Source organism: Bombina bombina, chromosome 3, assembly GCF_027579735.1.
Source record: "Bombina bombina isolate aBomBom1 chromosome 3, aBomBom1.pri, whole genome shotgun sequence".
Classification (NCBI taxonomy): domain Eukaryota; kingdom Metazoa; phylum Chordata; class Amphibia; order Anura; family Bombinatoridae; genus Bombina; species Bombina bombina.
Genome location: NC_069501.1, coordinates 99,943,098 through 99,959,405, shown reverse-complemented (window position 1 = coordinate 99,959,405; position 16,308 = coordinate 99,943,098). Strand labels below are relative to the sequence as shown.

General features: G+C 40.1%; 1 protein-coding gene and 1 pseudogene across 1 annotated transcript in view; one reads left to right on the top strand and one right to left on the bottom strand.

Moving 5' to 3' along the window:
- VPS26C (VPS26 endosomal protein sorting factor C) overlaps nucleotides 1-16,308 on the bottom strand; it is a 246,382-nt gene that overhangs the window by 61,643 nt on the left and 168,431 nt on the right. Inside the window, exon 7 of the mRNA XM_053705935.1 lies at nucleotides 6,516-6,668. Within this exon, the coding sequence (XP_053561910.1) occupies nucleotides 6,516-6,668 (153 nt within the window). The remainder of the gene's footprint in view (nucleotides 1-6,515; nucleotides 6,669-16,308) is intronic.
- LOC128652769 (vacuolar protein sorting-associated protein 72 homolog) overlaps nucleotides 14,804-16,308 on the top strand; it is a 36,328-nt pseudogene continuing 34,823 nt past the window's right edge.

The following is a 16,308-nucleotide window of genomic DNA, read 5'->3' as shown; positions in this document are numbered from 1 at the left end:
CATCTTGGGCATCATTGTCATTGTCACATAAATCACATTTATTTAAATGAATAGGAATTCTGGCTTCCCCACATTCAGAACACAGTCTATCTGGTAGTTCAGATATGTTAAACAGGCATAAACTTGATAACAAAGTACAAAAAACGTTTTAAAATAAAACCGTTACTGTCACTTTAAATTTTAAACTGAACACACTTTATTACTGCAATTGCGAAAAAACATGAAGGAATTGTTCAAAATTCACCAAATTTTCACCACAGTGTCTTAAAGCCTTAAAAGTATTGCACACCAAATTTGGAAGCTTTAACCCTTAAAATAACGGAACCGGAGCAGTTTTGAACTTTAACCCCTTTACAGTCCCTGGTATCTGCTTTGCTGAGACCCAACCAAGCCCCAAGGGGAATACGATACCAAATGACGCCTTCAGAAAGTCTTTTCTAAGTATCAGAGCTCCTCTCACATGCGACTGCATGCCATGCCTCTCAAAAACAAGTGCGCAACACCGGCGCGAAAATGAGGCTCTGCCTATGCTTTGGGAAAGCCCCTAAAGAATAAGGTGTCTAAAACAGTGCCTGCCGATATGATTATATCAAAATACCCAGATAAAATGATTCCTCAAGGCTAAATATGTGTTAATAATGAATCGATTTAGCCCAGAAAAAGTCTACAGTCTTAATAAGCCCTTTTTGAAGCCCTTATTTACGATCGTAATAAACATGGCTTACCGGATCCCATAGGGAAAATGACAGCTTCCAGCATTACATCGTCTTGTTAGAATGTGTCATACCTCAAGCAGCAAGAGACTGCTCACTGTTCCCCCAACTGAAGTTAATTGCTCTCAACAGTCCTGTGTGGAACAGCCATGGATTTTAGTGACGGTTGCTAAAATCATTTTCCTCATACAAACAGAAATCTTCATCTCTTTTCTGTTTCTGAGTAAATAGTACATACCAGCACTATTTCAAAATAACAAACTCTTGATTGAATAATAAAAACTACAGTTAAACACTAAAAAACTCTAAGCCATCTCCGTGGAGATGTTGCCTGTACAACGGCAAAGAGAATGACTGGGGTAGGCGGAGCCTAGGAGGGATCATGTGACCAGCTTTGCTGGGCTCTTTGCCATTTCCTGTTGGGGAAGAGAATATCCCACAAGTAAGGATGACGCCGTGGACCGGACACACCTATGTTGGAGAAATTGCTCTTAACTCCAGAATATTTATCGGAAGGAGTTTCTCCTCCTGAGTCCACGATCCCTGTGCCTTCAGGGAGTTCCAGACTGCACCCGTTGTTACAATTGTCCAATCTGGCCTGCGAAAGGTCATACCCTCGGACAGGTGGACCCGAGACAACCACCAGAGAAGAGAATCTCTGGTCTCTTGATCCAGATTTAGCAGAGGGGACAAATCTGTGTAATTCCCATTCCACTGACTTAGCATGCATAATTGCAGCGGTCTGAGATGTAGGCGCGCAAATGGTACTATGTCCATTGCCGCTACCATTAAGCCAATCACCTCCATACACTGAGCCACCGAAGGGCGCGGAATGGAATGAAGAATACGGCAAGCATTTTGAAGCCTTGATAACCTTGACTCCGTCAGGTAAATTTTCATCTCTACAGAATCTATAAGAGTCCCTAAGAAGGAGACTCTTGTGAGTGGGGATAGAGAACTCTTTTCCTCGTTCACTTTCCACCCGTGCAATCTCAGAAATGCCAGAACTATCTCTGTATGAGACTTGGCAATTTGAAAGCTTGACGCCTGTATCAGGATGTCGTCTAGATACGGAGCCACCGCTATGCCTCGCGGTCTTAGAACCGCCAGAAGTGAGCCCAGAACCTTCGTAAAGATTCTCGGGGCTGTAGCAAACCCGAAGGGAAGAGCTACAAATTGGTAATGCCTGTCTAGAAAGGCAAACCTTAGGAACCGATGATGATCTTTGTGAATCGGTATGTGAAGGTAGGCATCCTTTAAGTCCACTGTGGTCATGTACTGACCCTCTTGGATCATGGGTAGGATGGTCCGAATAGTTTCCATTTTGAAAGATGGAACTCTGAGGAATTTGTTTAAGATCTTTAGATCTAAAATTGGTCTGAAGGTTCCCTCTTTTTTGGGAACCACAAACAGATTTGAATAAAAACCCTGTCCTTGTTCCGTCCGCTGAACTGGATGGATCACTCCCATTACTAGGAGGTCTTGCACACAGCGTAGGAATGCCTCTTTCTTTATCTGATTTGCAGATAACCTTGAAGATGAAATCTCCCTTGTGGAGGGGAAGCTTTGAAGTCCAGAAGATATCCCTGAGATATGATCTCCAACACCCAGGGATCCTGAACATCTCTTGCCCACGCCTGGGTGAAGAGAAAAAGTCTGCCCCCTACTACATCCGTCGCCGGATAGGGGGCCGTTCCTTCATGCTGTCTTAGAGGCAGCAGCAGGCTTTCTGGCCTGCTTGCCTTTGTTCCAGGACTGGTTAGGTTGAGCAAAAGTTCCCTCTTGTTTTGAAGCGGAGGAAGTTGATGCTGCACCTGACTTGGAATTTCGAAAGGCACGAAAATTAGACTGTTTGGCCTTTGATTTGGCCCTGTCCTGAGGAAGGGTATGACCCTTACCTCCAGTAATGTCAGCAATAATTTCTTTCAAACCAGGCCCGAATAAGGTCTGCCCCTTGAAAGGAATGTTGAGTAATTTAGACTTTGAAATCACATCAGCTGACCAGGATTTGAGCCATAGCGCCCTACGCGCCTGGATGGCGAATCCGGAATTCTTAGCCGTTAGTTTAGTCAAATGAACAATGGCATCAGAAACAAATGAGTTAGCTAGCTTAAGAGTTCTAAGCTTGTCAACAATTTCAGTCAATGGAGCTGTATGGATGGCCTCTTCCAGGGCCTCAAACCAGAATGCCGCCGCAGCAGTGACAGGCGCAATGCATGCAAGGGGCTGTAAAATAAAACCTTGTTGAATAAACATTTTCTTAAGGTAACCCTCTAATTTTTTATCCATTGGATCTGAAAAAGCACAACTGTCCTCAACCGGGATAGTGGTACACTTTGCTAAAGTAGAAACTGCTCCCTCCACCTTAGGGACAGTCTGCCATAAGTCCCGTGTAGTGGCATCTATTGGAAACATTTTTCTAAATATAGGAGGTGGGGAAAAGGGCACAACGGGCCTATCCCACTCCTTACTAATAATTTCTGTAAGCCTTTTAGGTATTGGAAAAACATCAGTACTCACCGGCACTGCATAGTATTTATCCAGCCTACACAATTTCTCTGGCACTGCAATTGTGTCACAGTCATTCAGAGCAGCTAATACCTCCCCAAGCAATAAACGGAGGTTCTCAAGCTTAAATTTAAAATTAGAAATCTCTGAATCAGGCCTCCCCGAATCAGAGACGTCACCCACAGACTGAAGCTCTCCGTCCTCAGGTTCTGCATATTGTGACGCAGTATCAGACATGGCTCTTACAGCATCTACGTGCTCTGTATCTTGTCTAACCCCAGAGCTATCGCACTTGCCTCTCAATTCAGGCAATCTGGATAATACCTCTGACAGGGTATTATTCATGATTGCAGCCATGTCCTGCAAAGTAATCGCTATGGGCGTCCCCGATGTACTTCGCGCCATATGAGCGTGCGTCCCTTGAGCGGGAGGCGAAGGGTCCGACACGTGGGGAGAGTTAGTCGGCATAACTTCCCCCTCGACAGACCCCTCTGGTGACAATTCTTAGATAAAGACTGATCTTTACTGTTTAAGGTGAAATCAATACATTTAGTACACATTCTCCTATGGGGCTCCACCATGGCTTTTAAACATAATGAACAAGTATCCTCTGTTTCAGACATGTTTGTACAGACTAGCAATGAGACTAGCAAGCTTGGAAAACACTTTAAAGCAAGTTAACAAGCAATATAAAAAACGTTACTGTGCCTTTAAGAGAAACAAATTTTGACAAAATTTGAAATAACAGTGAAAAAAGGCAGTTACACTAACAAAATTTTTACAGTGTATGTAACAAGTCAGCAGAGCATTGCACCCACTTGCAAGTGGATGATTAACCCCTTAATAACAAAAACAGAATAATAAATGACAAAAACGTTTTTTAAACACAGTCACAACTGCCACAGTCTACTGTGATTGTTACCCTCCTCAAACACGACTTTGAAGCCTTTTGAGCCCGTCAGAGATGTCCTGTATCATGCAGAGGGAAGCTGAATGTCTCTGTCAGTATTTTTATCTGCACAGAAAAGCACTAAAATAGGCCCTTCCCACTCATATTGCAACAGTGGAAAGCTTCAGGAAACTGTCTCTAGGCAGAAATCAAACCAGCCATGTGGAAAAAAACCTAGGCCCCAATAAGTTTTGTCACGAAACATATATAAAAACGATTAACATGCCAGCAAACGTTTTATATTACATTTTTATAAGAGTATGCATCTCTATTAATAAGCCTGATACCAGTAGCTATCACTGCATTTAAGGCTTTACTTACATTAATCCGGTATAAGCAGCATTTTCTAGCAAATTCCATCCCTAGAAAAATATTAACTGCACATACCTTATTGCAGGAAAACCTGCACGCCATTCCCTCTCTGAAGTTACCTCACTCCTCAGAATATGTGAGAACAGCCATGGATCTTAGTTACTTCTGCTAAGATCATAGAAAATGCAGGCAGATTCTTCTTCTAAATACTGCCTGAGATAAACAGCACACTCCGGTACCATTTAAAAATAACAAACTTTTGATTGAAGAAATAAACTAAGTATAAAACACCACTCTCCTCTTACGACCTCCATCTTGGTTGAGGGTTGCAAGAGAATGACTGGATATGGCAGTTAGGCGAGGAGCTATATAGCAGCTCTGCTGTGGGTGATCCTCTTGCAACTTCCTGTTGGGAAGGAGAATATCCCATAAGTAATGGATGATCCGTGGACTGGATACACTTAACAAGAGAAACACCCTTTTGAAGGATTAGGGAACATATGTAAAACACCCCTTTGAAGGATAGGGAACATATGTAAAACACCCCTTTGAAGGACAGGGAACATATGTAAAACACCCCTGTGAAGGATAGGGAAAATATGTAAAACACCCCTGTGAAGGATAGGGAACATATGAAAAACACCCCTGTGAAGGATAGGGAACATATGAAAAACACCCCTGTGAAGGATAGGGAACATATGTAAAACACCCCTGTGAAGGATAGGGAACATATGTAAAACACCCCTTTGAAGGACAGGGAACATATGTAAAACACCCCTGTGAAGGATAGGGAACATATGTAAAACACCCCTGTGAAGGATAGGGAACATATGTAAAACACCCCTTTGAAGGACAGGGAACATATCTAGTTGGTTCTCAGAGGGAGCAGCAGAGTGAGACTAATTTAAAGACAGTTGGGTTAGTGTAGATACAACCTGAGCAATGCAATGAGTGCCAAGCATTAGTTGATTTACACGGATTATCTTAGATTTACATATAGCAACAAACAGCTGTATTACCTTGTTCTACATTTCACAGATTTACTAGGGCACTGCTGGGAACAAACAGGTTCTAGATAATGGATATCATTTTCTAAAACTTTATGTTAATGGGAAGATGCCACAGAAAACAATTAGGAGTTAGAATACTATTCTTTTCTAGTATTAAGAACCCCCTCTGCAAGTGAATAATCACCTTGAATTAAAATATATTTCTCAAATTCAATAGCAAAGTATGTGAAAATAGAAATCAGAAAGCTGCCCCAACAAGAGTGCAGTGCAAGCCTGTGCTGCCACTATCCTATACACACTCAGCTATTGTCTGGAAGCTTCAGTAAAATGACTGCAGAGGAAGGTTAGAGCTGTGTAAAGCTGCTGTGTGACACAGGGAAAAATTGTTTAGCACTGGGGAACAAATCTGCTGCAGCTGAATTCATATCTGTGAATGTATAGAAACCAGGAGACTGTAAACCTCTGTGAGATACATAGAGCACTATCTGGTGGCTTGTGCTGTGATTACAGTACTTCAAACCTGCTATAGAGACAGGAAAGAAATTATTCTTATAATCTGGAATACACAGAGCTGCTTCAAACATAAATTAAAGGCATTTCTATGCACTTATGCAGTTAGGGGAGCAAGGTAATACTGTATGCTCTTGTAATTATTGTGATAGAAAGTCTCTGTAAACACTGAGATGGGGAGACAGTGTTTTCTGGGTAACCGTGTGTTTAAAGTGTCTGCCAATCTCCATGTGAAAAGCTTGACATTTACAAAGTTTTTTTAGAACGCTTTTTTGGTTCAAGTGCTAGCATAAGATACATTTTGCAATAAGACATATCCGATTTATGATTTCACAGATTATTTTAAACACATTTGTTTATGATAAAATGGAAAATAAACAAATGTGTTTTCCCATAAAAGTATAAGATTAGACATACAAGGGTTAAAAAACAAAACAAAATAAAAGTAACAGTTTGCAAACTGGTATAGCAAGTTTATGAGAGAATGTTTAATTTGCTAACAAAACAGCTTACCTATTTTGAAATTAGTAGTTTCCAGTGTAGGGCAGGTAAACAATCTGGGAAAAACCATATATATAGGAATGGGGAGTCCTCTGCAAACATCTCCTTCTGCTATTTGGATATTCTGTATCTCTGTAGCATCTCTAGCATAACCCTCTGCACAACCTTATGGAATTCAGAATAAAAAAATGTGTACATTATTCATTATACAGTATTTTAAAATGATATATATTATTGATTTAGGCTAAGTACAGGCGTAGACTTAAACTTTCGCATTGTACTGGCTATTGATGACTCAGTTATCCTTTCTTCATTAGGTAAGAGACATACAAATGAAAAGTACGCTACCTAGGAGATGACGCGTTTTGTGCATGTACACATGCATGATACAGGCATACCTTGGAGACATTGCGGGTTTGGTTCCAAACCTCTGGAAAAAAGTGAATATAGCAATAAAGTGACTGAATTTTTTGTTTTTGTTTCCCAGTGCATATAAAAGTTATATTTACACTATACTGTAGTCTATTAAGAGTGCAATAGCATTATTTCTATAAAAAAAAATAATACCATACCTTAATTAAAAATACTTTTTTGATAAATATGGTGGTGTGTATATATAGGTGTGTATATATGTGTATTCTTGTTTATTTGTGTGTTTAAGGGTTATATTTACCAATGTGAGAGCGGACATGATATGAAGTAGCGTATCATGTCCGCTGCACATCGATAAATGCCTACAGCATACGCTGTCGACATTTATCATTGCACCAGCAGTTCTTGTGAACTTCTGGTGCAATGCCGCCCCCTGCAGATCTGCGGCCAATTGGCTGCTAGCAGGGGGTGTCAATCAACCCGATTGTATTCGATCGGGTTGATTTCTGTCCGCCGCCTCAGTGCAGGAGGACAAGTTATGGAGCAGCGGTCTTCTGGCTCACCGGAAACAAGGGGCATCAAGCTCCATACGGAACTTGAGAAATATGCCCCTATATGTGTATATGTGTTGGAAAATGGCGCCAATAGACTTGCTTGAAACAGGGTTACCCCAAACCTTCAATTTGTAAAATAAAACCTTCAATTTGATAATAGAAATACAGTGGAAATGATTTAAAAATTTAATTTTCTGTCTGAAATGATTGTGTTTCATATTCCTTTAAATACATAATATATTATTTTACAATATAATACATACATATAACACACCATATACCCTGCCCACAATCCCCCAGCTCATACATTTAAGTTTTACTTTTGTATTGTAACAAAAGAGGCTGAGTTTCTGTTGACACATGTAAATTTGATCATTTTCATGATACCTTCACTGCAGATGGCGCTCCTGCTTTTAACACTCTACCAGTGTCAGAGAACCATTGTCTCCCACAGTGAAGTGTAGTACGCATTTAGGCAGGACTGCCTTCTAACAGTGATTCTTTCATACAGGTGGTGAGCGTCTACAATCCCTTACTCCTGGGAATTATTCTTCCCTGTCACTAGGAGAAGGCAAAGATTCCCAAACCCCAAGTGCTCTATAAAACCCCTCCCATCTCACAGGTACCTCAGTCTTGTCTTTGCCTCTGCTGGAAGAGGTTGAAGAATGAAGTTGTGCATTTGATTCTTCAGTGAGAGGGGTTCTCAGACAGAGTTAAGCCATTTCCCTTAGAGTACAGTAATTGTTGGAGGGATGTATTTTTTTTGCTATTTTGCCCCCTAATATTTTTTTGCCTCTTCATTTATTGTTTATATATATATATATATATATATATATACATATATATATATATATATATTATATGTCTATATGACCTTGGGGAAGTTACAGTGGGGCAAAAAACAGTTACAGTGGGGCAAAAAAGTATTTAGTCAGCCACCAATTGTGCAAGTTCTCCCACAGACCTGTATCTTCTTCTTTAAGAGGCTCCTCTGTCCTCCACTCATTACCTGTATTAATGGCACCTGTTTGAACTGGTTATCAGTATAAAAAACACCTGTCCAAAACCTCAAACAGTCACACTCCAAACTCCACTATGGTGAAGACCAAAGAGCTGTCGAAGGACACCAGAAACAAAATTGTAGACCTGCACCAGGCTAGGAAGACTGAATCTGCAATAGGCAAGCAGCTTGGTGTGAAGAAATCAACTGTGGGAGCAATAATTAGAAAATGGAAGACATACAAGACCACTGATAATCTCCCTCGATCTGGGGCTCCACGCAAGATCTCACCCTGTGGGGTCAAAATGATCACAAGAACGGTGAGCAAACATCCCAGAACCACACGGGGGACCTAGTGAATGACCTGCAGAGAGCTGGGACCAACATAACAAAGGCTACCATCAGTAACACACTATGCCGCCAGGGACTCAGATCCTGCATTGCCAGACATGTCCCCCTGCTTAAGCCAGTACATGTCCGGGCCCGTCTGAAGTACACTAGAGAGCATTTGGATGATCCAGAAGCGGATTGGGAGAATGTCATATGGTCAGATGAAACCAAAGTAGAACTGTTTGGTAGAAACACAACTCGTCATGTTTGGAGGAGAGAGAATGCTGAGTTGCAACCAAAGAACACCATACTTACTGTGAAGCATGGGGGGTGGCAACATCATGCTTTGGGGCTGTTTCTCTGCAAAGGGAACAGGACGACTGATCCGTCTACATGAAAGAATGAATGGGCCATGTATCGTGAGATTTTGAGTGCAAAGCTCCTTCCATCAGCAAGGGCATTAAAGATGAAACGTGGCTGGGTCTTTCAGCATGACAATGATCCCAAACACACCACCCGGGCAACGAAGGAGTGGCTTCGTAAGAAGCATTTCAAGGTCCTGGAGTGGCCTAGCCAGTCTCCAGATCTCAACCCCATAGAAAACCTTTGGAGGGAGTTGAAAGTCCGTGTTGCCCAGCGACAGACCCAAAACATCACTGCTCTAGAGGAGATCTCCATGCAGGAATGGGCCAACATACCAGCAACAGTGTGTGACAACCTTGTGAAGATTTACAGAAAACGTTTGACCTCTGTCTTTGCCAACAAAGAATATATAACAAAGTATTGAGATGAACTTTTGATATTGACCAAATACTTATTTTCCACCATAATTTGCAAAAAAATTCTTTCCAAATCAGACAATATGATTTTCTCGATTTAGTCAGCCACCAACTTGCACAATTGGTGGCTGACTAAATACTTTTTTGCCCCACTGTATATATCATATTTAGGTCATTCCCCTTTAAAAAGGGGAATGCATTTTTTTATGTGCAATTTTTTCGCCCCCATTTTTTGAATGTACACCAGATTTTTTTCACAAGCATATATTCTTTGATGCACATTGACGTATGATGATATGCTGGCTTTCGGGCTTGCAAGCATCGACGTGACAGTGTACGTTTTGGCACACTTTTTTTTTTTATGATGCAAGATTGACACATGCTTTTTTTTTTAAAGTGCGCTTCATAGTGCCAGATGTCCTGGGTACTTCCGCATCTCTGCTTTACTGATTTTTGTACGTTTTTTTAAAGAGTTTTCTTTCAGAGGGGATAAGTGTTTTCCCTTTCTTCAAGAGCTGTTTTAATAAGGATATTATCATTTAGCTGTATGCTTGTTGTTTTCTGCATTTATCTTCCGTATTGTTTCTCTGTAGTTATAGAGCCATCTGACTCAATACCTAATTTAGAAGCTGGGGCATCTTAACACTTTCCTACCAGTGTTAAACATTTGTATAGTAAACAGACTGAGGTTTTTCCTCAAACTAACTTATGCAATAAATGTATTAATATTTCAATGCATGCTGACCAATCTGATGCTGCTCTTGCTTCTAAAGGTTTTACTGCTCCTTCTCTTTGTTTCTTACAGAAAAATCCTACTGCTTTCGGATCTGGGGTCAAGGATTTTATTCGATCCACTGTGTCCGAAATGTTGGTGGCCATGCCTCCTTCAATTAAGCATAAAAGGTCAGTTCAGAATTTACCCTCTACTAGCTCTCAGCATGCTGAGGTTAATGTTTCTGGTCATGAAGCTGCTGTATTCTCAGGGCAGGTTTTTTAGATGATCAGGGGGCTTCCTTTTATCATGACTCTGAAACATCTTATTTAAAATTGTGCATATTTGTTTACTTTTAAAATAAGTTTTGCTTACTTGTTTAGAGGATAAAGATCCTTAAAGTGAAGGTAAAGTTAACCTCATCTCTATCTATAATATCATTAAATGTTTAAAAATAATATGACTTTCATTCATCATATTTGATATAAATCGTTATATTTAAATATATTACCTTTATAATTTGATTTCCAAATTCAACCTGTAAAAAAATATATATTTTTTTCCTTTCCATCGCGTGTTTTTTTACCCAACTGATTTTTAGGCCGTTAGGCGGCCGTCAACTGACGTCATCCACCCCTTTACTCGTCGCCGCATATGCTAATGAGTTTTTATTAGGTTTCTCAACCCTGCGCGCTCCCGTTTCGCGCATGCGTGCTTCCTACTACCAGGTGGATATCCCCACAGACTACGCCATCTCTTTTTACAGACGCCTTCTATAACTTGCTCAAGTTGTCGAGTTTAATAATGTGCCTTGTTACCTGTCTGTACGATCAGAGACAGGAGCTGCATTTATTGATATCGTTGAAACGTTTCTTAAAAACATTGATCTATCAACTCGGTTTGCCCAATTGTACTATAGATTCTATAGTACAATTGGGCAAACAAAGTTAATAGATTGATGTTTTTAAGAAACATTTCAACAATAGCAATAAATGCAGCTCCTGTCTCTGATTGCATAGTAGTGAATGAATATACCCATTTATTCAATACTATGTTACAAGTCAAATTAGCGCATGCGCATTGTCAAGTAATAGGATGGGCATTGAAGATTACCATCGGCGAGTAGCGCATGCGCAATTGAATTCGGGGTTGTGCACGCGCATTTGAGAGCAGGTGGGACCGCTGAAGACGTAACTAAATGCCTAAAAAGGAAGTAGGGCTTGGGAGGAGTCGGGAGATAAACGGTAGGGAATTGGAAATTACTTTAAGAAAAATATTTGAAAAATAAAAAAAAATACTTAGCGACTATTATAAGGTGATAGGGAGAAATGGTATATTTGATTCAATAAACGATAACTTTACCTTCACTTTAAAGTTGATGGGGATAAGCCTGTTAATCGTTTAGATTCAGTTTTTAAGCATATGGTTAAATCTCCAGATGCATTTCTTTTTTTTTCTTTCTTCAAATTCTTTTTATTCAAGGAGTTCAGGTACATGACACACAAATAGAGATACTCACAGAAAAAAATATTGCAATACATAATATAGTCATTCTGACAGAATATACATAATGAGAGATTACATTGTGCACATACAGTTTTTTTTAAGATTAAGTAGAGAAGGGATATAAGTATGGGATATATCCATTCCATTGTATGAAAACAAAGATGTTATAAATCCAGATGGCATTTTTAGCATATAAAACAACTGATATTCATGGGATATTGAAAATCGCTTGAACTCCTTGATTTTCCGAAGAAAAACAACAAACAAAAGAAAACAAACAAGGGATAGCCAAATCTACCAGAAATTATATTGAAAATAAGACTTAGCATGTGTAGCAGTCTGATTGCCTAGAGTCCAGTTCTACACCCATAAAGGGGTTTAGTAGGGAATGTGATAGCAGAGAGGTGCTGGGCAATTTTCCTGACACAGCTGATCCACGTAGTATAGTGATACAATCTATGTTATCGGGACTGTAATTCTAGAGTTACTTAAAATAGTCTCCTACTGGTTTAATGTATGTTGGGAATCAACCATGGGTTGAGCTTCATGATAATGAGATAGTTCAAATAGGTTGTGAATTATTGGTCTAGATCAGAATGCCTCTATAAATATGGAATGGGGCAATAAAATACAGTAATTGCAAAGACTAGCTGAGCAAATTTAAAATATGTTACATAAATGACAAACATGTTCAAAATTAGTTGGTTTCTTGACTAAGGGGAAGGGAACCAATGGTTCTCATTTTTATAACATTAATTTAACAAATATATAAAATAAAATGCCAACAAATCAACAATAACAAAGTCAAAGTGCGAGTCTATCCTCCTTCTACCTTTCTGAAAGCAGAGATTATTACAGGGTGTGATGTGTGTGAAGCTGAATTATCCTTAATGTAAGTCTCAGTTACTAAATTGTATGGCACTAAGATTTAAATATGAGAACTAGTATGATTTCATTAGACTGACATACAGTCAGATAACATGTGATCTTGTTATCTTCAATTATGGCACCAATAGATAATAAACTGGGTATAATCTATGAGCATAAAGCATTCAATAGGGTTTTCATTTCGAATGGCTCGTAATGCATAGAAAGGCATTAGATTAATGTAGGTATCAAAAAAATAAGTCACAAAGTGAGGAGAAAAAATTAGTGCAGAGTAAAAGGGAGGGCTAGACTACTATATAGATGGGTATCTGTGCGATGAGTTGCAATCCTATTCACATGGTTTATAAATAAGAACGGCATTATTGAGCCTAACCAGATTACATATGGAGTAATTGTGACAGGAGTTTAACAGGTTGTGGGAATGCATAAGGAAGAACAGACTAATCCCTATTGAATAATGGTTGTGAGTGCTACATTATCAAAACAAGAATAACTGCATTTTGCTAGCCCAATCTATAAAAGGATAGAGAAGAGAGACAGGACAAGATCTCAACAACAAACACTTACAAAATCCTAACGTGTGGGAATATATATCGATCAACTGACTACATCTGTCTAACATAATTAGTTTTGTGAGTAAGGGTAATAACATGTCGCTAGCTATACTACTTGTGTTGACAATTATAGATGTGTTGTAAAGAGAACAAAAACAAACATATTAATGGTGATATCAGAACTAGTAAAAATCCAGATTCAAACAAGCTGACATCACAATATTACATACATAGGCTGTTTGGTGAATATTTAAGCTGAAAAAATTCAACATCGTTAGGGTTATGCAGCAATATAAATAAACTTTTTTTTCTTCTGAGGCAAATGGTAAACCACCTATGCTATGAGTGATGGATTACAGTTCAACCAACACCCATATCCAAACGAGTCTTATACTGCCGCCACCAGTAATATATCTTGTGGGAACAGTAATAAGACGATTTCTTCATGCTCGAGTCTCGCTGTTTCTTTTTTGCGTGTTCCGTTTTCATATTGGCAATCATGTCACTTTCAGGGTTAATGACTAGTCATGCCGAACACCATACATGATGATGCACATAAATTGTGAGCTGGAAAATTCCACTGCCGTCACTGCAGGATGAGATGTGTTGAAGGCAGATTTCTCTACCAAGCTTGATCTTAGATCCGTGTATGGAGTCGGGGCAGTCGCCTGTAAGGGCGTTGGAGATATTAGTAGGCCCTTCTTCGGATCTGGAAGTGGATCTATAGCAGATTCTGACAGGTTCAGGCAGGAGGGTGTTGCTCTGGTTTCTGATGTCACTGTCGCTTGTCTTCTCTGTGAGGGAGCTGGAGTCATGAGGCTGCAGTCTGTTCCCCGTAAGTAGAATGCAGCATTGCTTGCTATGTTTTGTAAGGCGGCGGCATGTCTACTGGAAAGTCGGAGAGGTTGTTCCTTTATCTTTGCCATTGCGCATAGGTCAGTGCAGGATGATAGGAGTCTATTTAGCCTAGGCAGGAATATGGCCCTTATTTCAGTTAGAATGCCGATGTCGGTGCCTGGTTCTTTAGTGATGGACGTTTCCATTGTTTAGAGTCAGGAAGGGAGCTTGATAAGTGGCTGAGTTTGAATGGAGCTATATACAACGTGGCGGTAGAAAACACGCCACAATGCCAAATGGCCTTTTTGGTTCTAACTTGCTTCTTGTCTGCCAAGGGGTCGTGTACCTTGATCCAGGAGAGTTCCCGAGCACAGAAGTTGCCAAGATGGTGAGATATATAGCCACCTTTGGCTTCAAGCTGCACGGAGCCTCAAGAATCAGTGGCCATCTTGGAACGCCGCCCAAAGGAAGTGCAGATGTATTTCTTATCCCTGATGCAGTCTCTGAGATTATTTCCAGAGATTGGGCTAAGCCTTTCGATCCTTCTGCAAGGTTTAAGAAAATGTATCCTTTACTGGTTTCTAATATTGAGCTTTGGCAAAGTATTCACAAAGTAGATTGGACCATTTCTACTCTGGCTAAACATACTCTTTCTTTTCCCTCGGTTACTAATTGCATGGAGGTGTTAGGTCTCATGATTGTGGTGTTGGATGCTATTCCGTTTACTAATTTTCACATGAGGCCTCTTCAGCTTTGTATGCTTCAGTAATGGTGCAGGGATACTCAGCTACCTCAGAGAATACATCTAGACTTCAGAACAAGCCAGTCTCTGTCTTGGTGGCTGGATCATCAGCTTATTATGCAGGGGACTTCTTTGTCCTATTTGGTCTGTGATCACTACAGATGCAAGCCTTTCAGGCTGGAGGATCGTCTGGGGGTCTCAGAGAGTACAAGGGGTTTTGTCTCCTCACTAGGTGAGGTTACCTATAAAATGTTCTAGAACTCCATGCCATTTTCAGAGCCCTTCTGAGCTGGCCTCTGTTGAAAAGGGAATCTTATCTTCGTTTTCAGACAGACAATATCACAGCAGTGGCTTATATCAATCATCAAGGGGGAGCTCACAGTCTCCTAGTCATGATGGAAGTATTGTGAATTATTTCTTGGGTAGAAATCAATTGTTGTCTAATTTCTGCTGTTCATATTCCAGAAATGGACAACTGGGAAGCAGCTTTTCTCAGTCTTGAGTCCTTGCATCCAGAGGAGTGGTCTCTTCATCTGGATGTGTTCAGTCAGATAGTAGATCTGTAAATTTACATCTGATGGCCTCTCGGCTGAACAACAAACTTCCCAGGTATTGTGCGAGGTCCAGGGATCCTCAAGCAGTGTTTGTGGATGCTCTGTTAGTTCCATGGACTTTTTATTCCACCACTGGGTCTTCTTCCTAGGGTGACTGCCAGTGATTCTGATTGCTCTGGCTTGGTCTCGCGATGTGCAGATCTGGTTCAGATGTCCAGTTGCCCTCCTTGGCCACTTCCTCTGCATCCAAACCTACTATCTCAAGGTACGTTTTTCCCTCCAGATCTCAAATCTCTAAGCTTGATGGCATGGAGATTGAATAGATTTAGAAGTCTGTGAGCAGGAAAATGTATTATAAGATTTGGAAGACCTTTATTTCTTGGTGTTCGGATAATGGTTTTTCATGGCATTCTTTTAGAATTCTTAGGATTTTGCAAGATGGTTTGGACAAAGGTTTATCTGCCAGTTCTTTGGAGGGTCAAATTTCAGCTCTTCCAGTTCTATTCCACAAAAGATTGCTAATCTTCCAGACATTGATGGTTTTGTTCAAGCTTTGGCTACAATTAAACTGTATGGAAAATAATATTTTGATGTTTTTTATGTATACATATAGAAGTTTTCACTTCAAGAGGGAACATACAGTATATTTGACACTTTCATTTCAAAAGTTACCATTTAAAAAAGGAAATTTATGCTTACCTGATAAATGTATTTCTTCTACGATATGACGAGTCCACGGATTTCATCCTTACTTGTGGGATTTATCCTCCTGCTAACAGGAAGTGGCAAAGAGCACCACAGCAGAGCTGTATATATATAGCTCCTCCCTTCCCTCCACCCCCAGTCATTCGACCGAAGTTAGGAAGAGAAAGTAAAAGCCAAAAGTGCAGAGGTTACTGAAGTTTATAAAAAAAAAAAAAATAATATAATCTAAACCTGTCTTAAAAATGACATGGAGGGCCGTGGACTCGTCATAT